Consider the following 23,680-nt stretch of genomic DNA (forward strand, 5'->3'; position numbering starts at 1 on the left):
ATCCCTGTAATCTGTACTGGCTTAGCGATACGGACACAAGATTAAGCCACGGGGGGGGCAATTTCCCCGGACCAGTGAATCGCAACAATCTAGTACAGTGGGACGGGGGTGGGTGGGGGTTTGTATGAGGGGGTCCAGTACAAAGTCACCTAACAGATTTTCTGTGAAGGTGAACTCGCACTCTAACAAGACACATGGCCACTTAATGAAATTGGAGGGGAAGAGGTTTAAAGTATAACTAAAGGCAAAACTCTTTTAGTTTTGGATAGCGAAGTGATGGATTAGAACACCTCTCCATTTTTATTGCGGTCTGTGTCCCCATTAGGGAGATTCACCCTATTTGTCTGCAGAAAAGTAATAGAGGGGAAATATTCCAATAGGGACACTAGCTCTGGTGACCTGGGGGTTCCCAAGAGTTAACCCTAATTTGCAGAGATTTCTTCTCACTTCCTGTTTGGCTTTGGGATGGGAAGTGAAGGTAAATCTTCCCAATGGGATAAAGATGGCAAAAATAAACCTTACAGGGGTTATAACCCTCCCTAACTTTATCCAAAATGAAAAAAAAAAAAAGTTTTACCTATCGCTCTACTTTAACGTTAAAGGGGTTGTAAACCATCAAGGTTTTTCAATTTAATGCATTCTATACCTTCTGTAGTGCAGCAGCCCCCCCCCTCACACACCCTTTTACTTACCTGAACCCAATCGTTCCATCGACTGAGACGAGCACAGCAGCTTCAGCCGCTGTCTCGGGTCCTCAATGGATAGATTGATAGCAGTGAAACCATTGCTCCCGCTGCTGTCAATCAAATCCAGTGGCACGGGAGCCGGGAAGGGGGGGCTCGAGTCCTGCTGTCTGTATCATCAATGGACGCAGCAGCAGGACTCGCGAGCGCGCCCACACAAGCGTTTCCCTTTGGAATGCGAATCTCTGAGGGGGCAGTCGATGCTGGGAGGAGCCAAGAGCGACGCCGGGGGACCCCAGAAGGAGGAGAACCGGGGCCACTCTGTGCACAACCTTTGCACAAAAAAAAAAAAAACCTTACAACCCCTTTAACTGCATTGGGGGTTCTTTATTGTCAGAGTGGTAAGGATGTGGAACTCCCTACCACAATCAGTGGTGTCAATAGGAAGTGTCAATAGATTCAAAAACTCAGATGGGCATCTTTGTGAATGCAATAGACAAGAAAATGGAAAATGGTATGGACACACACACAGGTTGAACTGGATGGTCTGGTGTCTTTATTCAACCATACCAACTATGTAACCAGTGTCTGCCTAACCCCGATTGCTATAAATTACCCAGGGACCACCTCCACCCAATGGCCAGAAACCTAAGAAGACATAAACACTGTGCTGGTCTTCTATGTGCTTTGCAACTCAAGCCTAACAATGTTCTAAAAAAAGATCCGCTGTCTTAATTTATATTTACAAATCCTAACTGCAGCAACCTGGAAATGTAAAGCTATCATTTAACTGAACATGTTTTCCAGTCTCTTATTGCATGAAGGAACTTTACAGATCCTCCTCCCCAAGAAAAAAAAAAAGAATTCAAAAAAGCATCCATGAAAAATTAAATGCATTGAATATACTGAATCACACAGTACTGCTAGCTGTCAGGATAAGCAATAGCTTGTATGACTGGATCCTGACATCAAGCTGTTGAATGTGGCATATGAATAGGAGGCTGTCATGCTTTATTGTATGTGTATAGCATTCATCAAAATATATAATATGACCCTGGTTATAGAAAGAAACCACCTTACTAAAAGGCCTGGTTACTGAATTATCTCTGCTAAACGATAGACAAATATAACCAATAAAGTGATTATTTTATTTTGTAATGAACACTTAAAAAAAAAAAATAAGATTTTGCCACTGATGTCTAGAGGATCATTATTCTGCTAAAACAGAAATAATCATCAAAAGGTTAACACCAATTAGAGCAGGAAGATGCAGCACAGGAGTGCCTTGGCACAGTAACGTAACGCCCGCATATACTTGTAAAAGGTAGGCAATACATTTTTCCTAGCAACCAATTAGGTGCACTTTACTGACCAGTAGACGAGTTTTGTTCATTGTGCTAAAATCTCAGTCTTCCATGTCTAAATCTCTACAAAGCTGAAGGGACCAAAGGGACCAATCAGGAGTAGTAGGACCTCAAAACGTAACTATATCTGATATGTGCACAGAGCATCATCATATCTTACTGAAGGAGATGCGTAATCAGATTTTACCACGCTATCCAATCTAGTAACCAGCAGGTGCTTAAAAAAAAAAAAAAAAAAGATAGATAGATAGATAGATAGATAGATAGATAGATAGAACTAGATGGTGAGCTCAAGGAAAAATGTAGGGAATATTCTACAAATTAATTAATAAGCATTTGACATCTTTGGGTCCCTGGTCCATACAAAGAGTTCAAGGAATACGACGAGGACAATTAGACACTTACAATAAAGGAACATAAACTTAAGTTATGTATACTCAGTATTCCAGTCTGATTGTAAGCTGTAGTAATGCCTAAAACTGACTGTATGTTTAGAACAGCAGTTCCTTAATAAAAAGAGAATGTTGAGGATTTTTTTTATTGGTGAACCAAACTGCACTGTGTGTAACAGCTAGTAGTTTCTCGACTAAAGGCATATTTTTCATAAATACTTCAATATACTATTTCATAAAGTTGCATTTTTGTCTAACTTTGTACTTATCCCATAATGTTTAAAAACCCAGTACATACTGTACGCTATTATATACACACACATGCCTCGAGAAATACCTGGAGGATACCTGTACCTTTAAGGGTGCAAAAATGTCTATCACTGTATTAACAGATGCTGGAATAAATATTGCCATAAGTAATGACCCTGTGTCAGCATACACTGCTCCTGTGAAGGTAACGATCGCGCTTACTTGACAGTCTAAACAAGATGAGGAGACGGCACTGTCCACTATTTAAAAAAAAAAAAAAAAGAAAAAGAATAAAAAACCCTTTGCTTGACAGCTCATCAAATCATACAAAACTAACACAAGACGCATGATCCCGGACAGACCTATCCATCACATCACAAGAAGGAATAATCAAGATTGAAAATGCCGACTGCATGCAAAAATAAATAAATAAAAATAAAAAAAATCAGTTTAGTATCTTTTTGGTGTCAAGATATTCTCTTTCAATCACTCTGCTTCTTGACCGAGTTAGAATAATTTATTTCAAAATATTAATGTATCCTTCAGCCACTAAGCAGAGATTCTGAACACTACCTTTTACAGATGAAAGATTTGGATGCATTTCCTAAACATACTTAAGGCACTGGGTTATTCTGATGCCAACACTAGTTTAAGAATAGCAAAAAATAGCAGAAAGCATCTTTCTTAAAGGCGAACTCCACCTTTGCAACATGTTACATCCCTATTTACGATATAACATTTTGCTAAGCAAAACAACCCCGCATCCCCAAAATGCCCCCCTTGTGACATCATGTGGGGGTTCTCCTACCCCGCATCAGACATCGCTTTTGAAATCGGAGCAGCTGTGTGGGGCTTCGCCTGCACAGATTTGTCATTCATTTACATATAACTGAACAAATGAATTACAAGTCCTGTCCACCACTGCGGCAGATGGACTTGTAGTTCTCAATTAAATACAAGTGTGACCATCACCACTCGTAGTCCATTGATACTTTCTCCAGCTCTGCAAATGAAAGCCTGTACCTAGGTATTGACACAGAGCTAGAGATCTTCAGGGGCCTGGCATTGCACCAATAATCGCAGGTGCAAAGCTTTGCAGGGTCCTGTAGAAAACAAATACACATTTTTATCCTGCAAAAATATGTGCATTTATTAATGGTTTTAAAAGTGGTCTTAACTAACGCAATCAACAAATACACAAATTCTAAAACCATTTTTGGTTTCGGACCTATAGAGGCATCTGTTGTGCGTTTACTGGAGGTCATGACAATTTCCTTTGAGTTTATTTATGTTTTAACGCTCATTCTATTTCTCTTCGTGCTAGAGCTGGATTATTAGTGTGGTGGTCTCACATTAATCCCTGAGGAAGCCATCACTGGTGAAACATGTTGTGAATCAATACTCATCTGTGACCACTTTTTTCTTCCCTGTTGGGCTGCCAGCAACCCACTGTATTGTATATGCTCAGCTATTAATTTTAACTAATATCTTTATATTTTGTTCATTATCTGCTCTATGCTATTTGTACCAATAAAAAGAAATTATATTTTTAATACACTTTGATTCAGTTGTGGACAGCGCCATTATAATCCCATTCCTTTACATTTATAAAACCATTATATTATCATAAGATATATGAAACGATTAAAAAAAAAATAGCTAGTAATGCTAAATTCTGTAGAACAGATTGTGCAAACAATCTAATCCATGAAAAATTCTCAGAAAATACAATTTTCTTAACCCATACCCAATCTCCCAACTTCTCAGTTTCCTTCCTGCTGCTTCAGACTGCTATTTTCAGATCTAGAGTGAAATTTGGTGTCACTTCAGCGCTGATCACAGTTATCCTTGCTGAAGACTCCGATATGAGGAAGTAAAGCCCTGCTTCTACCAAGATAGTTGCCTCTACACAGTGACACAGTTCAAAACAAAGCATGGTAAATCCATAATGGGGAAAGATCAGCTGCAGGAAGACAACTGGCAATAATAAGGGTGACCTTCACCTTCTGCCTGCCAAAGCTTATGGAATTCTGCTCCTTTTGTTGGTCAAAGATTATGGAGTTCTGCTGTTTTTTTTTTTTTTTTTTTTTTTTTTTTAAAAAGAACATGTTCCGTGCTAGACTCCCATTCTGCCTTTATCCACTTCCGCTGTTTGCCCATGTGTCAGACTGAGGTGGACAGATCCCATTGATGACATCATTAGCACATTGCTATGAAGAAAATTAAGACTCCTTGTGCAGCCCCCTTTCTGGAGCTGCAGCCAGTAAAGTATGACTAGGTAGCATGGAAGACATGGGCACAGTATACAGACAGGAAAGATGTGTGCATGGGCATGGCATTCTGTAATCCCCACTGTAGGAGCATGCAGTTTGATGACAACACTGCAGGCTATGGAGCCTCTGCTTGGCTTGTCAACAGGAGGCTTGTTCTAAAGTACTGTTCCTGACAGGAGCACCAGGTAAACAATGAAGCACATTATGTAAAAAAAAAATTAACTGGAGCAACCTATTAACACTGATGCATGCTTCCCCAGATACATACATGTGTATGAGGGTTTACACACAATACGTTTTGCAGATCTTTACAAATCAAACAAAAGGCAAAATAACGAAATATCAGTACAAGTACAACATGTGGTTGTGTCTCACAAAGCAAGGACAATACATTATTGTTATCACAATGATTCTGTAAGGCCCCTTTCACACTGGGGCGGTGGTGGCGTCGGCGGTAAAACAGCGCTGCTTTACCGTCGTTTTTGCAGCAGTATTCGGCCGCTAGTGGTGCGGTTTTAACCCCTGCTGGCGGCCGAAAAAGGGTTAAAACCGCTCACATAGCGCCGCTATAGCCGCGGTATAGCTGCGCTGCCCCATTGATTTAAATGGGCAGGAGCAGTTTAGGAGCGGTGAACACACCGCTCCTTCACCGCTCCAAAGATGCGGTTTGCAGGAGTTTTTTTTTTCTCCTGCCAGCGCACTGCTTCAGTGTGAAAGCCCTCGGGCTTTCACATTGAAGAAACAGTAGCGGCAGTTTTAGGTCGGTTTGCAGGCGCTATTTTTAGCGCAATAACGCCTGCAAACCACCCCAGTGTGAAAGGGGTCTTATACAATATATCTTCCCATCCTGTGGTCAAAGTGTGTATGCATCATACCAGAACTCAAACATGTACCAATAGTTCTCTTTCTTAAACAACAATTAATTGCTGGAAAATAATGCAAGGAGACTGATGCAAAGTTTTGTGTTCCCAGAAAGTCCCTGGATATTTTAAACCGCAAAACAGAACTCTGGCATTGAAAGACGATAAAAAAAAAAAATAAAATTAATTACCCTGCATGTTAACACTAATGGGGAACTGCAGCCAACAATCTTATATAGAGTTCCAGCTCTTTCCGCCAAAGAAAAATAGGACACTGCAGCTACAATTAAATTAATTAATAATAATAAAAAAAATATATTGAATCAGCAAAATGTGTTGAATGCAAAACACTAGCTCTTCTTCTGAAATTCAGTTTCCACAAACTGACAATAAAAAGGGATCATGGAAAACTACAAGACACCAGGTATCCATCAAGCTGAATGTCATTACAAGATATTTTTTATACTGCCTTATGCTTCTCACGTCACATATTGGGCACCTTTAGTAATGTGGGCCTCTGTTTGAATGGCTCAGGCTATTGGGACAATCAGAAACGCCATGTTAAGCATTCAATGTACCTCATCCTTAAAGTGTTATTAAACCCAAAACCAAAAATGTAATATATTGCAGCTTACCAATCATTAGATGTGGTGGCTGCATTTGTTTTCTATTTTTTTTTAGGCTTTTTGCTAGATGGGCTGGCAGATTTAAATACACTAACAAAGTGAAGCTAAACTCCAGCTCACACTTTATATTGATTGGGACGTGTAAATCTGAAAACATCCATACCTAATGAACAAAAGTAATTAACTTTGTTTATCCTGACTTCATACATTTTCCACTACTATATCATTTCATTCCCTCAAAAACCGCTACAGCAATATGCCATATCACCTGGCCAACAACAATCACTTAAAAGCAGACAGTTTTAATCATGCAATCCACTATATTGGTTAGTTTTCTATTTTAACCCCTCAGAAAGCAACAGGTAAATACGCCATAAACTCCTTAGAGGAAGGAAAACCTACCCTGTAATGTGAGCGAACTCGTTGATTTTAGCAGGTATGTTTCCTTGACTGCGACAGCAGTTTACAGAAAATGTTACTGCTTGTTCCCCAAATGTAAAACAAAATGCTGACATTTTCTTCCCAAGACACAAACACAGGACCATTTACATGATCAATCATGCCATATTATTTAAAACTAAACTCCAGCCTTCCCAGTTGTACAGGCTCCTCTCCTGTATTGAAATTGCTTGCTCCGATTCCACTGCACATTGAGAGTTTGTCAAAGTGTGCATTAGAAGTTGCAGCAGGTCAGATATAGCCCACCTCATTTCCTGGCTGAAGGATATCCAGCATCATCTAGCTCTTTGCTCCCCAGTCCCACCTGCCCTGTCCATTTATTGGATTTCAGTTGGAGGCTCAGCATCAAATGCAAGCATCACCTAGGGCAGCCTGCTCTCCGACTTGTTGTAACTGCATTGTATAAGAAACCACAGTGACCCAGTGATGTCACTGGGTCTAAAATAAAATGTCATTAAAGGAGAAAAGGTTTATTTAAAAAGTTCATGAGCACTTTGATTAAAAGGGGAAAGGTAGAACCATGAAATGCAAAATATAAGCAGATCGGCTTTAGGATGTCAAGGCTTCTTGCTTTATTATAAACTGAACAAATCTTCTTATGTCAAGTCTTTGTGCAGGCCACCAAGACAAATATCCCCTCTGCTTTACAAGAAATCCCTGAGGAATACTGTGATCTGCTACTTAATGTTATCAATGAATAGAACACACCAATACTACACTCCCAGGCTCAAAACAAGAAAACAAGATCTGTCATAGACAAGGATGGCTGCAATACAGCCAGCATCCATTCATCAAGCTTATCTAATTGAGCGGGACATAACCTTAGCTCTCAGATCAATCATGTTTACCTCATGTGTTCTCATGAAGGACAGAAGATTATTGGAAGGAATTCTGGATAGTGTGCTTAAAGAAACAGGTAATAACAAAAAGAAGATGTAAAATATAGTAACTAACAAGTTAAATTTTTTTGTTTTGTTGTTTTGAATCGAAACCCGTCATATTTGAAATGCTATGTCCCCCACTAGGATTTTCCCTCCTTTCCCGTTTCGTCCAACACTAGTCATCTGGACAGGAAGTAAGGGGGATCTTCCCCACCCGGATACACTCAAGAGGTAAACATCTCCACAGGGAAAACAGTCCACACAAAGAAAGAAGCAGCAAAAAATACCCCCACAGAGAAAAATGGGGGAAACCACTTTGACTCCAAGACGACAAAGGATGAACTTCAAGTGTACCACAAAGAAAGCACAAACTCAAAAAAAAAAAAAAAAATCAATAAAACAACTAAAATCTCTTAAAAGGTTACCAAACCCACAAACTGACTATCATTATAACCCTTCCACTGCCACCGACATATGTCATTAATCTGACAAGCCAACTGTTGAGTTTCAGGTGGAATCAATCCAATGGCTGTATGACCACTCAATAATATCCACAGAACTCTGGCACATATAGTCTGTGCTCAATTAGCTTTAGTGGAGTGCAGGGGAGATATCAGGGGTCTACTGGTCCCCTATTTAATAGCAATCCAATTAAAGTGTTACTAAACTCACAACAGTAAAATCAGTCTGTATATGCAGTAAAGCATGCTGGTTATACTCACTGTGGAACCTAAGGGGTTAATCCTCCACATTGTGTTAAAAGGCTGTTTGATCCCATCTTCTCTGATCCTCCCCTTTTACTGTATCCAATCCATCTCCTGATAGAACAGAGCCTTGGGGTCACTCTGCACATGCTCAGTTTGGTGTATAACGCTAGAGAGCTTTTTTTTCCCCCCAATTAGCACTGCCCAGACAGAGGGTCAGGGATCATGCAGCCTCATGGGACAGTCAGATAAGAACGAAAACTCCTCCTACAAGCTTTAACTACACACTGATGGAAGTCACAAGATTAATATATACTGCTAATGAGAAAGGGTATTTAGCCATTTAAATTTACTAAAATAAATGCATATCCATGTTGTGTACTGTGGGAGACCAGATATAGTGAATAAAGGGTCCTGGGTCTAGTACCAGTTTAATTCACATGATTATACACCAAAACCCTAAGGCCCCTTTCACACTGGGGAGGTGGGGGCATCGGCGGTAAAACGCAGCTATTTTTAGCGGCGCTTTACCGTCGTTTTAGCGAAGGTATTCGGTTGCTAGCGGGGCGTTTTTTTTTTTTTTTTTTTTTTTACAGAACCTTTGTACATTTCTCTCCATCCCCCCCCTTCCCCCCCTAACCCCCCCCCCCCCCAAGACAGTGCATCCCCTCCTGCCCCCCCCTTCTCTCCCTATCTTCATCCAATCCATCTCTGTTTCAGCTTCCGAGGTCATTTAGCTATTGATCTCTGGGTCTCTTTATCTCTTTATCTTCCTACCTAGGCTGTCCATATTTCGGCCGCTCTCAGGGACGTTTTAAACTCTTCCCACCTTTTCCATTTTTTCTCAAAGGCGCCCATTTTCATACCCTCACTGTATCTTAAGTATTCTAGGTTATGTATTTCGTTAGCTTTCTCTAACCAATCCTTCATAGCGGGTCTTTCTGTTCTTCTCCAATATTTGGGTATCAAGCTTTTGGCCGCATCCAAAAGATGCGGCAGTAACGTTCTCAGATAGGCTTTATTGGGCATTTCACTCAGGTGAAATAGGCAGACCCAGGGGTCGCCTGGAGTATTGATCCCTGTTATGTCTTTAATAAAACCCCTCACCTCTGTCCAGAATATTTTTATTATCGGGCATTGCCACCAGATATGGGTCATTGATCCCAACTCCTTGCACCCCCTCCAGCAGTATTGTGGGGGTCCGTTCTGGAATTTGTTCAGGCGATCTGGAGTCAAGTACATCCTGGTTAGGCATCTATAGTTTAACTCCAGGATTTTACTGTTGACTGACGTAGCTGTTGCTCTGCTTAGGATCAATAACCCCTCTGGGGGAGTAAGCTCCCTCCCCAACTCCTTCTCCCACTTCTTTATAAAAGAGGGGGTTTCCGTATTCCCTAGTCCTATCAGTAATCTATATGTCTGGGAGAACCCCCCCTTCCTGTCTTTATCCAGGCACATTTTCTCTAATGGGCGTAGGTTTTCCTTTGATCTAGTTGGTTTTGGGAGGGATCTAATAAACTGACTCAGTTGGTTGTACCGCCAGGTATTTATTACCAGCAAACTTTTTTTTTCCTTTAATTCCTGATATGTGCATATTTTGTTCTGTTGCATGACATCTTTTAACTGTATGTTTTCATCTAATAGCCATCTCCCGAACCACTCCCCTCTCCCTGGTGCAAAGTATGCTGAATCCTTAAGTGACATTAAAGGGGAATTGTATCTTTAGTGCGTGTTTGGTGATCTCGTGCGTTTCAGAACTAAATTCTCTTAAGTGTGGGGGTATCCAAATTATTCTATTCAACCTAGCATTACTAATCTCCCTCTCCATTTTCACCCAGTGTTTATCTGCTTTATTTTTTGCCCAATCAATTACTCTAGCTAGAGCTATAGCTTCATAGTATTTAGACACATCTGGTGCTCCCCATCCCCCGTGGCCCTTCGCTTTTGTCAATTGTGTAAATTTTAAACGTGGTGCTTTTCCTCTCCAAATGAACCTTAGAAAAATTGATTGCAGTTTTCTTAAATATGCCTGTGGAAGTGCCACTGGCAACATTTGCATTATGTAGGTAATTTTTGGCAATACAACCATTTTATATATATTTATTCTCCCTCCCCAAGATAATTGTCCTAGGTGAATTCTACTGAGTTCTTGCTTAATCTCATTAAGAAGTGGTATGAAGTTGGCGTGGAAAAGCGTCTCATATGAGCTTGTAATCTTAATCCCTAGGTAGTTTAGCTCCTTTTGCCCCCAAGAGGTTGAGCTCGGGGGTACCATCCTTGGATCTGCCCACTTTCACCTGAGTACCCTCCTCCCCACTTCCCCTCACCACCCCCCCCAGAACCCGCACCCGCCAACCCTCCCGCCATTCTCACTTCCCCCCCCCCCCCCCTTTTTTTTTTTTTCTCCCCTCCTTTCTTTCTTTTTTCTTTTTATTTGTGAGCATATTACAATCTTGTGTCTCCTGTTTACGGTCGCCTCATATTGGTAACTGGCTTCAAGGCAGGTATCCCCTCCCTGTTCTCTTCAGTTTCGGATTTTTCCCACCACCCCGGAATTTCCACCAGTGGCACTTCCAAGCGTGGCAGAATTTTTGTGTCTCTTCTGGGAACCTAAGTGTCACAGAGCGGCCCTCCTTGTGTCCATTAAGACATGCCGGGAAGCCCCATGAATATTGGACGTCATTTGCTTTGAGATGGACTAGAAGTGGCTTAAGAGTTCTTCTCCTGGCTAAAGTCTCTGCAGATAAATCTGGGAAGATCTGTAGGCTTTCCTCTCCGTATTTCACTTGTTGGTTTGCTCTTATGCTTGATTTGATCTTTTCTTTGTCTTGGAAATTGTGAAATCGGACAATTACATCTCGTGGGGCATCTCCCCTGATCTCCGCTGGCTTCCTTATCCTGTGGGCCCGATCTAACTTGATCTTAGGTCTATTTTCAGTTGGATCCAGGCGATCTCCAAAAATTTGATCTATTATTTCTTGGAGGTTTTCTTTCCCCTCTTCCTTCTCGGGCAGACCTCTTATCCGCAGGTTCTTCCTCCTGTTACGGTTCTCCTGGTCTTCCAATCTGTACCGGAGGTTCCTTTGTTCTCTTTGGATTTCTTCTATTTGCTGTTTGAGGACTTTTATCTCCGTTCCCTGAGTGTCTGTTATTGTTTCCAACTCTTCCACTCTTTTTAATGTATGGCCCATGTCCTGTCAGATTGCTCCGATCTCGCTTTTTATAATTGCTTCTAGTCTTGCGAACATTTCTGCCATCTCCCTTTTTGTTGCTATTTGATTATCTTCCTGGGGGGCCTCTGCGATCTCTGCCCTTGTCTCCATACTTAAAGTATTGGTATCCATCTCCGCTAGCTGTCTTCGTGTACTGACTTTGGGTAAGGGTTCAGGGGTTTTGCATTTAGGACCGCCAGCCTTCCCTGGGCTCCCTTTATTCCCATCTTGGACCATATATTTCCTTATAGCGCCCGGGCTCACGCTTGTTCTATTACTACTGGCCGTATTGGCCGCTGCCACTTTCCCTCCCCTTCCCTTCATTATGCTGTTAACCCTGGGGCTCCTGCGGGGTAAGTATAGGTGTCCTTCCGGTGTAATCCCCTGTGTGTTGATGTAATATATATTCTACCCTTCTCCGGTACACTTTACAGTCACCATGGGGTTGCTTTCTTCTGGAATCCCTGCCCCTTCGGGTCGGGTATTTTCCGTATGCCCCTGATCTTTCTGGGGGTAGCTCTTACTCCCTGTGATGGGGCAGTACCCTTACTATAATTTTAAGTCCTAGAGAGGAGAGAGCAGCAGACCCAGGAAGAGGTAGATGAGGGAGGCAGGAGCGATCAGGGGGAGAGGGGGGAGACCCTCCAACTTGGTGACCCTCCAGTAGGCAATTCTACAAATCCTGCCGGTCAGCTGCCTTCAGCTACTACAATATTTACAAGTCCCGTTCTCAGATATCTTCAGGGGTGCGTTTTATGTATGAGCTGACAGCACTGACATGACACAAAGATTGCAAAACATGACCACTTTTAAACTGCCTGGGACAGATTAGCTTTGGTTACAGCTTATGAGAACCCGTTCTATCAGACATATCCTTCGTATCTTATATATGACTGTGAAACTAACTACACATGTTTTATCGCCGATTAAGATCCATGTGAGTCATAGAAAAGTAATAGCCTTCAACAGTGGGGATAGTTTGCATTAGCATATTAACAGAATTATAAGATTGCTTTTCACGGTTTTAGTCTTTAGTTCCCAGTCCCCTGCAGAGAAGGGGGATCTCACAAGTTGTTTGAGAAAAGAAGGAAGGCACTTACCCCCTCAGTCGCTTTTAAACGGTCTTACCAAGCTCTTTTTTCCTGTGTCAGCTGCTTCTACGAGCGGTGCAGCCCTTCAGTTCGGTTCTCTCCCAGCTTGGCTGCCGTCCACTTCCTTTGCCTCTCGGCGTGCCTGCGCGTGCCCGAGATGCTTTTAGTGTGGCTGGGGGGTTCGTGCCCGGTATCCTATGGGGGATTAGCGGAGCTTTTGCGGCACGGCGAGGGTCATCGGGCTCCGGGGCTCCCGGTTCCAGCACGGGGGGGGGGCGGGCGAATCTACCAAGGGGACAGGGTTGCTCTCAGCCGCACCCCGGAGCTGGAGGAGGAGACGTCCGGCATCCCGGGATCAGCAGCTGGTCCAATTAGCCACCCACATCCGGCTCCTCCCTCCACAACAGGTCGAGCGGGTCGGTTTTAACCCCCACTAGCAGCTGACAGTATAGCCGCGCTACCCCACTGATTTCAATGGACAGGAGCGGTGAAGAAACTGTGTATACACCGCTCCTTCACCGCTCCAAAGATGCTGTTTGCAGGAGTTTTTTTTTTCCTCCTGCCAGCACACCACTCCAGTGTGAAAGCCCTCGGGCTTTCACACTGGAGACAGCAGCGGCGGTTTCGGGTCGGTTTGCAGGCGCTATTTTTAGCGCAATAGCGACTGCAAACCGCCCCAGTGTGAAAGGGGCCTTATTCACAGAAATAAAAATGATCATTGACCTCATTCCCTTGGAGGAACCAATGAGCAGACTTGTAAACTCAATTGTACTTAAATTTGAAAAAAAAAAAAAAAGAAGAGATTAAACCAAAATTACTGTGATCTATAGAAACACTTAACATACCAAATTATGCTTAGAGCAAAACCGAAAAACAATGGCTAAAAATGACAGGACTACTCATAGGTTCCTCTCCAGATAGAATCACAAAAAATACCAATTATTCCAAGTGGGAAGACTTTACCAAACAGTTGTAGGCAGGCACATGGACAGGCTTTCCTTATTTCAGGGGTCTCCAAACTTACTAAACAAGGGGCCAGTTTATTGTCCTTCAGCCTTAAGGGGGGCCGGATTGTGGCCATTGAGCGTACAAAATGTCCCAGCATAAGTGAGAGTAAACAACCCCCGTTACTGGTGTGATTGGTAGGAAATGTGCCCCATCATTGGTGTCAATGTAAGGAACTGCGCCTAACCGTTGATGTCATTGGTAGGAATTTGCCCCATCCTTGGTGTCATTAGGAGTAGTTGTGCCCTTTACTGGTAAAAGCTAGAAGCTGCGGCGACCTGCCGATCGTTTAGGAGATATTCACCTTGCATGCAGCTGCTGGAGCCAGCGGCGCATGCGCTTTTGAAGGTCTGGTGGATGCTGCCGGAATACCTTTTCTCATTAGCAGTATATAGCATCCTTGTGACTTCTATCAGTTCCTGGTAAAGGTTGTAGGAGGAGTTTTCATACTGCACTGAGCTGTCACATCAGGATCAAGGATCCCTGACCATCTGTCTGGACAGTGCTAATTGGCCCTGTGCTGATCACATGCAACCTCCCAGGAATAAAAAAAAAAACCCTCTAGCAATACACACCAAACTGAGCATGTGTGGCCTGATTCCAAAGGCTCTATCACATCAGGACATGTTCTGGAGTCACAGGATCAAGCAGCCTTTTTACACAATGCAGAGGATTAACCCCTTAGGTTAAACAGTGAGTATAACAAGAATGCTTTACTGCATATACAGATTGATTTTACTGTTGTGGGTTTAGTAACACTTTAAGAAGAAATTGTAATTTTGCACATGTAAAGTAGTAAAGCAAAAAATATTCTCTCTGATCAGTTCCAGGCTCATGTTCTCTTCCAGATTTATAGCTTCAGATAATAATTTCATAGATCTAAAATGGCACCAAGGAACACGGCGATCTGAGAACATGCTTTAAATAAAAAATAAATTAAAACAGTCTACCATGATGACCTCTATTTTTAGAACTATATTGTGATTAACAGTAATCGCACTGTGGCCTTGCAATCTACACAGGAATAGACAAACACAGTACAGGCAAAGCCATAATGTAATCACCATTGAACCCAAAGCTTTCAAAATGATTGCTTCCTATTGATCCACATGGCTCATAGGAACCACATTAGAGGCATGGACATTTATCTAATATTGTTGAGAGCTATATGCAACATGCAATCAAATACAATTTCTCATGCAGAATAGAGGTACAGTAAATGAAGTTATCAATTGTTTCTTTAAAATATACCTTGAGGAAATGTGTATAGAATATGACCACAAACAACAGAATTTTCCATTCTTGGTAGAGTAGATGGTTTTCTGGGTCAAATTTGCCTGTTATTCTAACAAGCCATTTTGTGTGGTAATGTTTATGCTGGTCATGGTTTGCCCCGCTGAACTTAAAGGGATACTAAACTGTGTCCCTGTATATGGATGATGGCATTGCCACCAGTGGAGCCCATTGTGAGACGTCTAACCGTATGAGCTGGTTGGTGCAAACCACCGCTCTGTTTTTATGTGCATTTATTTTTGTTGATGTTTGATTGGATTGATAAGTTTTTAGTGTGCTGTTTTAATAAACCCTCCTGTTGAAACATATTGCACTACGAGGCTATCCTCTTCGTCCCTTATGCTCTGGGATTTATCCTTGAGCTCCTAGATTGGACATCAACTTTTCCAAATATACCGCGATTCCTGCGTCCATTGAAAAATCGGGTCCACTTTTACAGCTTAAAGGGTTGTAAAGGCACATGTTTTTTCACCTTAATACATCTTATGCATTAAGGTGAAAAAACAGCTTGCAGTCACCGACCCCCTAGCCCCCCCGTTTTACTTACCTGAGCCCCGAATTTCCGTCGGCGCATGCCCGCCATCCCTCTCTCCACAGGTTCCCGGCTCTTGATTGGATAGATTGATAGCAGCGCAGCCATTGGCTCCAGCTGCGGTCAATCAAATCCAATGACGAGGGCACCGGGGCAGAGTCATACATTCGGCCTCTATGGATGCCGAATGCTGGACTCGGGAGCGCGCCCGCAAGGTAACCCCCTCGGGAGAGCGCTTCTCCAAAGGGGATTGTCCAATGCGGGGAGGAGCCGCCGAGGGACCCCAGAAATGGATGTTCGGGGCCACACTGTGCAAAACGAGCTACACATCAGACATAAGTATGACATGTTTGTTATTTTAAAAAAAATTTAAAAACAATCCTTTAGTATCACTTTAAGGTGTTGGAGCCTGATGGGATCATTGTCCAGTGTCTGGTACCGCTGTTATCTGGAATTTGGTTCGTTTTTACAGCCCAGTCTGTGGGAGCATGGTGGGATTGTTATCCAATGCTTGAAACTATTGCTATCTGGTAAGAAGTGAATCTATGTGGTGATAGGATATTAAAGTCTGTTTTGAAGAGCACTTTTTTAAATTTATTTTTATACATTTGTTTTTGTAGACTTGATTTGTTTTGAGTGGACTTTACGCCCTTAATTTTTTGTCATGTATATTTTTGCATAGTGAATATTCTTATAGATTAGTGCACCTGTTTAAATTATCTATGCTTATGGTAGGGGTTCGAACCTTTTAGGTTGCATTTTTTCTTTATCTATATATTTTCATTTATTTATGTGTTTGATTTCTCCATTTCAATAGTCACACTTCCCTTTACTAGGAGAGTAGGATAAGCACAGGATTTTAATCCTTTGACATCTTTTATGTGTTAGACCAACATAAAGTGGCACATAATTGTGAAGTGGAAGGAAAATGAGAAATGCTTTTCAAAATTTTTTACAAATAGATGAATGAAAAGTGTGGGGTGCATTTATATCCCCCCCCGAATCAATACTCTGTAGGACCACCTTTCGCTGCAATTACAGCTGCAAGTCTTTTTGGGGATGTCTCTACCAGCTTTGCACATTTGAGAGTGACATTTTTTCCCATTCCTCTTAACAAAATAACTCAAGCTCTGTCAGATTGGATGGAGAGCAACTGTGAACAGCAATTCAAGTCTTGCCACAGATTCTCAATTGGATTTAGGTCTGGACTTTGACTGGGCCATTCTAACACATGAATATGCTTTGACCTAAACCATTCCATTGCAGCTCGGGCTGTGTGTTTAGGGTAATTGTCCTGCTGGAATGTGAACCTCCGCCCCAGTCTCAAGTCTTTTGCAGACTAACAGATTTTCTTCTAAGATTGCCCTGTATTTGGCTCCATCCATCTTCCCATCAACTCTGACCAGCTTCCCTGTCCCTGCTGAAGAAAAGCATCCCCACAACATGATGCTACCACCACCATGTTTCACGGTGGGGATGGTGTGTTCAGGGTGATGTGCAGTGTTCGTTTTCCTCCACACATAGCGTTTTGCTTTTAGGCCAAAAAGTTCAATTCTGGTCTCATCTCATCAGAGCACCTTCTTCCACATGTTTGCTGTGTCCTCCACATGGCTTCTCGCAAACTGCAAATGGGACTTCTTATGGCTTTCTTTCAACAATGGCTCTCCTTGCCCGGCCTGTGAGTTTAGGTGGACGGCCATGTCCATTAGTGACCCAGTAGGTTTGCAGTTGTGCCATCCTCTAACCAGAGCACCTTCTTCCACATGTTTGCTGTGTCCCCCACATAGCTTCTCACAAACTAGACTTTTGATGGCTTTCAACGTTTTTTTCTCACTCTTCCATAATGCCCAGATTTGTGGAGTGCACAACTAATAGTTTTCCTGTGGACAGATTCTCCCACCTGAGCTGTGGGTTTCTGCAGCTCCTCCAGAGTTACCTCTTGGCTGCTTCTCTGATTAATGCTTTCCTTGCCCAGTCTATCAGTTTAGGTGGACAGCCATGTCTTGGTGGGTTTGCAGTTGTGCCATATGCTTTTCCTTTTCAGATGATGGATTGAACAGTACTCCGTGAGACGTTCAAAGCTTGGGATATTATATTTTTATAACCTAACCCCGTTTTAAACTTCTCCACAATTTATCCCTGAACTGTCTGGTGTGTTCCTTGGCCTTCATGATGCTGTTTGTTCACTAAGCTTCTCTAACAAACCTTTGAGGGCTTCACAAAACAGCTGTATTTATACTGAGATTAAATTACACAAAGGTGGACTCTACTAATTAGGTGACTGCAAAAGGTAATTGGTTCCACTAGCTTTTAGTTAGGGGTATCAGAGTAAAGGGTGCTGAATACAAATGCACGTCACACTTTATTTATTTGTAAATAATGTTGAAAACCATTTATCATTTTCTTTCCACTTTGTGTTGGTCGATCACATAATATCCCAATAAAATACATTTACGTTTTTGGTTGTAACATGACAAAATGTGGAAAATTTCAAGGGGTATGAATACTTTTTCAAGGCACTGTATATATTTTAAAGCAAAGCTTTATTATTTTGTGGAAACAACATGGTGTGGGAGGATTTCTGTCATTTCTGTGTCACACGCCTCAAGCCTGTGTCTTGAAATAAGAGGGAGGTGAAGCCTCTATCAATCTAGTGGGCATGGAGGAAGGAGAGTGTGGACTGTCATTTACCACTGTGTATACACCCACATGTGACTATTGTCGCAAGGGCTGCTCAAAGGAGGAAACATCGGCATAGAAACTCACTGAAAACTGAGCATGCGCAGAGTTGCCACCACAGCTGCAAAATTCCTAGCTGAATTGGGGACTTGGACAGAAGGGGGAGATGGAAAACAGCAGTATCAACCAGGTTCTTTGAAGCATACAGAAAACGAATAGTGACTAAGTATGAACAGCATGTAATACACACTTTATTGATAGTTTATGATGTGGGTTTAGCGACACTTTAATCCTAAAGCCCAAGATTTTCTTTCACAATGTTTTCAACTCCCTGAATGGGACTATCAATACCTATCTATCCGTCACTTTAAACCAACCATCTGGTTGCAGCATTACAAAATTACACGGGTGTCTCTTGGACTGGATAGTTTTTGCTTGGCGGTGGATATGGTGGAGAAAGGGGGAAAATAATTTTTGCTTTTGGGGGCAGTATCAAATACTCCTTACCCCTGCAGACTGGGTTATAACATAAAACATATTCCTGTCCCCTGCATGGCACTCTGGATGCTCACAGTCTTTCACAATCCTTACAATGCTTCTGATTGGAAGAATATTTCCAGGGCAGGTGGCATGATTAGGGAGGCCACAAGGCTGGAAAGGAGAAGAAAATTTCTTTCTTAACCCAGCCACCTCACAGAAGCAGAAAGCCTGCAAGGAAGCCCATGAGTAAAGGACCTCAAGGCTCTCTCCTAAGTAAATGGTTGGTGTAGGATGGGCAGCATAGCACGCTAAATAACTGAAGATGCCATCACTCAACAGATGCAAAGATTCGGCAGGCAAACAGTAAAGATTAGGTTGCCTGCAGTAACTAGCTGGATTTGGGAGTACAGTGACATGGTTATTTCAAATAAAAGAAAAAGAAAAAACTGCACAAGAAGTAGGGCAGGCCATAGATGGTGAGCTTTCCATGATTGCAGGAAAGAAAATCGCTCAATTTGAGCGATTTTTTTTCTTCCAACCATGGATATCTCACCATCTATGGTCTGCCTTACTTCCTGAGCAGTGCAATTGAATCCACTTATAGAGAAGCTTAGAGACTATCCTCCTAGGTGAAGAATGAATACCCGTGGATGCCTTCAAATGTGGAGCCCTCGAAATGCAAATTTGTCCCCTCCCCAAGGCTGGCCATAGACTCTGTAATTTTCTTCCTGCAACCACAGGTAATGTTGATGAGGGAATCCCTCCTAGGGAGCCATTGTGTACTCCTAGTATGGGGGCCTGGTAGGGGTCCCTGCTGGGAGAACACAATAGATACGGCTATAGCTGCTGGTAATCACATGCCAAAAATCCAAAATGCTGGTTGTATCAAAGCCGATCAATGTATTGACTTGGGTACATTCAGCCTGCCCATAGATGGTTCAAATCTCAGCTGTTCCCTGCTGAATTGGACAAGATTTGAACCATGTATGACCGGCTTAAGTTATGTAGCTAGAGATGCTCTAAGACTTAGACATGCTAGGTGCGGCTAGGATGGGTGCATGTCATCTCCAAAATACGCCCCTTTCTAATCGTTGAGACCACTAAGCAACTGATTCTTTTCCTTGTTATCTCTCGCCTTGATTATTTTAACTCCCTAGTCATTGGCCTACCTCTCCGCAAGCTATCCCCTCTTCAGTCTATTATGAATTCCGCTGCCAGACTCATCCACCTTACCAACCGTTCAGTGTCCGCCACTCCTCTCTGCCAATCCCTCCACTGGCTTTCCATTGCCCAACGAATAAAATTCAAAACACTAACAATAACATACAAAGCCATTCACAATTCTGCCCCAAGCTACATCACCAATCTTATCACCAAATATCACCCAAACCGTCCTCTCCACTCATCCCAAGACCTTCTGCTCTCTAGCTACCATTGCTCTTCCTCCCATGCTCGTCTCCAGCACTTCTCCAGGGCCTCTCCCATCCACTGGAACTCACTACCCCATTCTGTCTGGCTATCTCCTACTCTGTCCACTTTTAGGCGATCCCTGAAAACTCATCTCTTCAGGGTGGCCTATCCTGCCTCCCGCTAACAATCAAATATTCTACTCCCCTTATCAGTTAATCCTTCAGTCCCTACCTTTTTTTTCCACCAGCCTCTCACTCTTAGATTGTGAGCTCGCAGGAGCAGGGCTCCTCTAACCCTCTTGTTTTTGAATTATACTGTTGGTGTAGTGTCTCCCTACATTGTATGGTGCTGTGCAAACTGTTGGCGCTATATAAATCATGTACAATAACAGAAAGCTATACACAGAGCAGGAAGTGTCCATCTGAGCACCTTGCCCACTGTGGAATATGACTGAAGGCATGTGCGGGCAAAAACTGGTGCCTGCTTGTTTCTCCTAATGCTGGGTGCTCATTATTATTATTAGAATACAGGATTTATATAGCGCCAACAGTTTACGCAGTGCTTTACAAAAAAAAGGGGGGACAGTACAATTACAATACAGAAGGAATAGGAGGAATAGGAGGGCCCTGCTCGTGGAGTAAATTAGCACCAAGTGCCTTGATCACTTACAAACACAATATCTCATGCAAGAAAAATATTAGGACTTATAAAGGATGCAAGGATGCTTTGGCACAGTCTTAATAAAAAGTAATAAGCAGTTTCTGTGTTATTTTTATGCAAGAACCTACCAATACTTCACTGTATATGAATTGCACATTTTAATTCAAACATTATTATAGTATAACATAAAAAAACATAAGAGGCTTTGTTGAATTATTTCCCTAATAATCTAATCATCTTGCCCTGTCATGCAACCAAAAATACCTTGTAATTTTATTAGACTACACATGGTTTATGTTTGGCTGGAGTGTGCATTTATAAGGTTAAAGCCTTCAACTAATCTGGAAAGAGAAAAGCAAACAAGAGAGTTACTTAGCATTGTAGGGGAAGAAAACACAATACCTTCACACAAAATTCGATCAAAGCGGTGAAGTCCCATTTTTTGGAATATGTCGAATTATATGCCAAAATTGCTGCCTGCAAATAGAGAAGATACAAAAGTATTTAAATGTTACGAATGAAATGTACACTTGCGCCATCTAAAGGTTTCTAGAACACCAACAATGAAAGACAAAATTGGGCGGACTCATATTTTGTCTTGCAGTAGCATGCATTAAAATGTGCATTTTAATGTGTGTTACTGCAAATGTATTAGTATATGCCCAATTCATGCTAAATGGCACCCTAATGCACGTATACAGTAAAGAAAAAAAAAAAATCATGCTATGCTATAGTGCAGCTCAGAGGATGGGTGGATTATGCATATCAACAGATACACAGTAAAATCTTCTTTGAACATTTACAAACTATAAAAATATAATCAATATATTTATTGGTACAATAAAGTTTTTATTTAAAAAAGTAATTAAACTTTATTAACAGGATGTAAAAAAGATGGAATTTCTAGTACGAAACGCCTGCCTTGCCTTATGTGTTCTGACAGACTGTAATAAGTTATTCTAAACTCAGGAAACCTCATCCTTCAAACACTGGAGAACCTAGTCAGTTTAGGTGAAAAAACTTCTGCAGGTGTTTTGTTTCCAGACCCACCCTACTTTTTTATCTATTACAGTATGTGTCTGTCAAAACAGACTCCTGTTCCTAGATCAAGCCTCTTGACATTCCTGCTATGCGCCTGTAAACCTAGAAGAATGGAGTGTGCTTAGGCACGGTCATGTGTGTAAAGTACTCTGTTGCTTCTCATTACATGTTCTGGACAGCAAGTGGTTATACCAGGGTTATGGTTGCAGCTGTTTGTTTTTTTTCACCTGGCAATTGGATGCCAGGTAAATGCAATCCAGGCAGATTTGCAGCCATCCGATCACGTTTACATCACTTGGAACAGCCTTTTTTAAGCAGGGTGCCTTGGCAAAATCACAAAAAATTGCCTAAAAAGCTGTATAAAAGCCAGTGGTTGGATCAAGCCAACAACCAATGATAACATCAGTTCAGTTATAAGGAGGCCATCGGGCAACTGTCCAGCATCCTTGTTTGCCCCTCCCCTGCCAGCACATATTAGCAGTGTAAGGGAGAAGACTGAGGAAAACAGAAACAATGAAATACTAGTCAGTACCAGTGTACAAAGGTGTATTTGCTTTGGAAGAATGAATTACCTCTAACGTCGGGTGTCCTATGTGCAGGGCTGTGTTTTGGCCTAGGCCAACAAGGCCAAGGCCTAGGCCTAGGGCGGCACTTTGCGGGGGGGCGGCAAAAAGGGCTGCCCCCCCCGCATGAGAGGAACCCCCCCCCACCCGTCTTGCCGATTCCCGGCTCCCGCTGCTGCCTCCCGCACACATGCAGTCCACGGCGGCCGGCTTTCTGTAGCGGCGCCGCGGTGTATGGGCGTGCTTGGCAGAGGGTGGGGGCGTGTACCTCACGCCCCCCACTCTCTGCCAAGCACGCCCATACACCGCGGCGCCGCTACAGAAAGGCAGCCGCCGTGGGCTGCATGTGTGCGGGAGGCGGCAGCCGGGAATCAGCAAGACGGGCGGGGGGGGGGAAGTGGCGTGTGTCACTCGCGTTCCTATAATCAGCAGGTGACAGGTGGAGCCTTAAGCTCCGCCTACCCTCCCCTGCAGTGAATCTGCTCCTCGGCCCTGGGGCGGGATCTGGCTGTGACGTCAGATGGAGGAGAGAGAGGAGCACGAGGGAAACCCCCAGGACAGCAGGTATAATGATTAAATAAATGATATCAGTGTTATGGGCACTGGCAGTGCCAGCATCTGATGGGCACAGTGTTAGCATCCGATGGGCACAGTGGCTACGTTTGATGGGCGCAGTGTTAGCGTTTGATGGGCACAGTGTTAGCATTTGATGGGCACAGTGTTAGCATTTGATGGGCACAGTGTTAGCATTTGATGGGCACAGTGTTAGCATTTGATGGGCACAGTGTTAGCATTTGATGGGCACAGTGTTAGCATTTGATGGGCACAGTGTTAGCATTTGATGGGCACAGTGTTAGCATTTGATGGGCACAGTGTTAGCATTTGATGGGCACAGTGTTAGCATTTGATGGGCACAGTGTTAGCATTTGATGGGCACAGTGTTAGCATTTGATGGGCACAGTGTTAGCATTTGATGGGCACAGTGTTAGCATTTGATGGGCACAGTGTTAGCATTTGATGGGCACAGTGTTAGCATTTGATGGGCACAGTGTTAGCATTTGATGGGCACAGTGTTAGCATTTGATGGGCACAGTGTTAGCATTTGATGGGCACAGTGTTAGCATTTGATGGGCACAGTGTTAGCATTTGATGGGCACAGTGTTAGCATTTGATGGGCACAGTGTTAGCATTTGATGGGCACAGTGTTAGCATTTGATGGGCAC

The 23,680-nt window shown here is 42.7% G+C and overlaps 1 protein-coding gene across 3 annotated transcripts in view; it reads right to left on the reverse strand.

Annotated features, from left to right (window-relative positions):
• Positions 1-23,680, reverse strand: part of PARG (poly(ADP-ribose) glycohydrolase) — a 213,011-nt gene that overhangs the window by 100,367 nt on the left and 88,964 nt on the right. For all 3 annotated transcript variants that reach the window (XM_073596909.1, XM_073596907.1, XM_073596908.1), the window contains one exon: positions 21,256-21,330. In XM_073596909.1, the coding sequence (XP_073453010.1) occupies positions 21,256-21,330 (75 nt within the window). The remainder of the gene's footprint in view (positions 1-21,255; positions 21,331-23,680) is intronic.

The sequence above is a fragment of the Aquarana catesbeiana genome, linkage group LG08, assembly GCF_042186555.1.
Source record: "Aquarana catesbeiana isolate 2022-GZ linkage group LG08, ASM4218655v1, whole genome shotgun sequence".
Classification (NCBI taxonomy): Eukaryota; Metazoa; Chordata; class Amphibia; order Anura; family Ranidae; genus Aquarana; species Aquarana catesbeiana.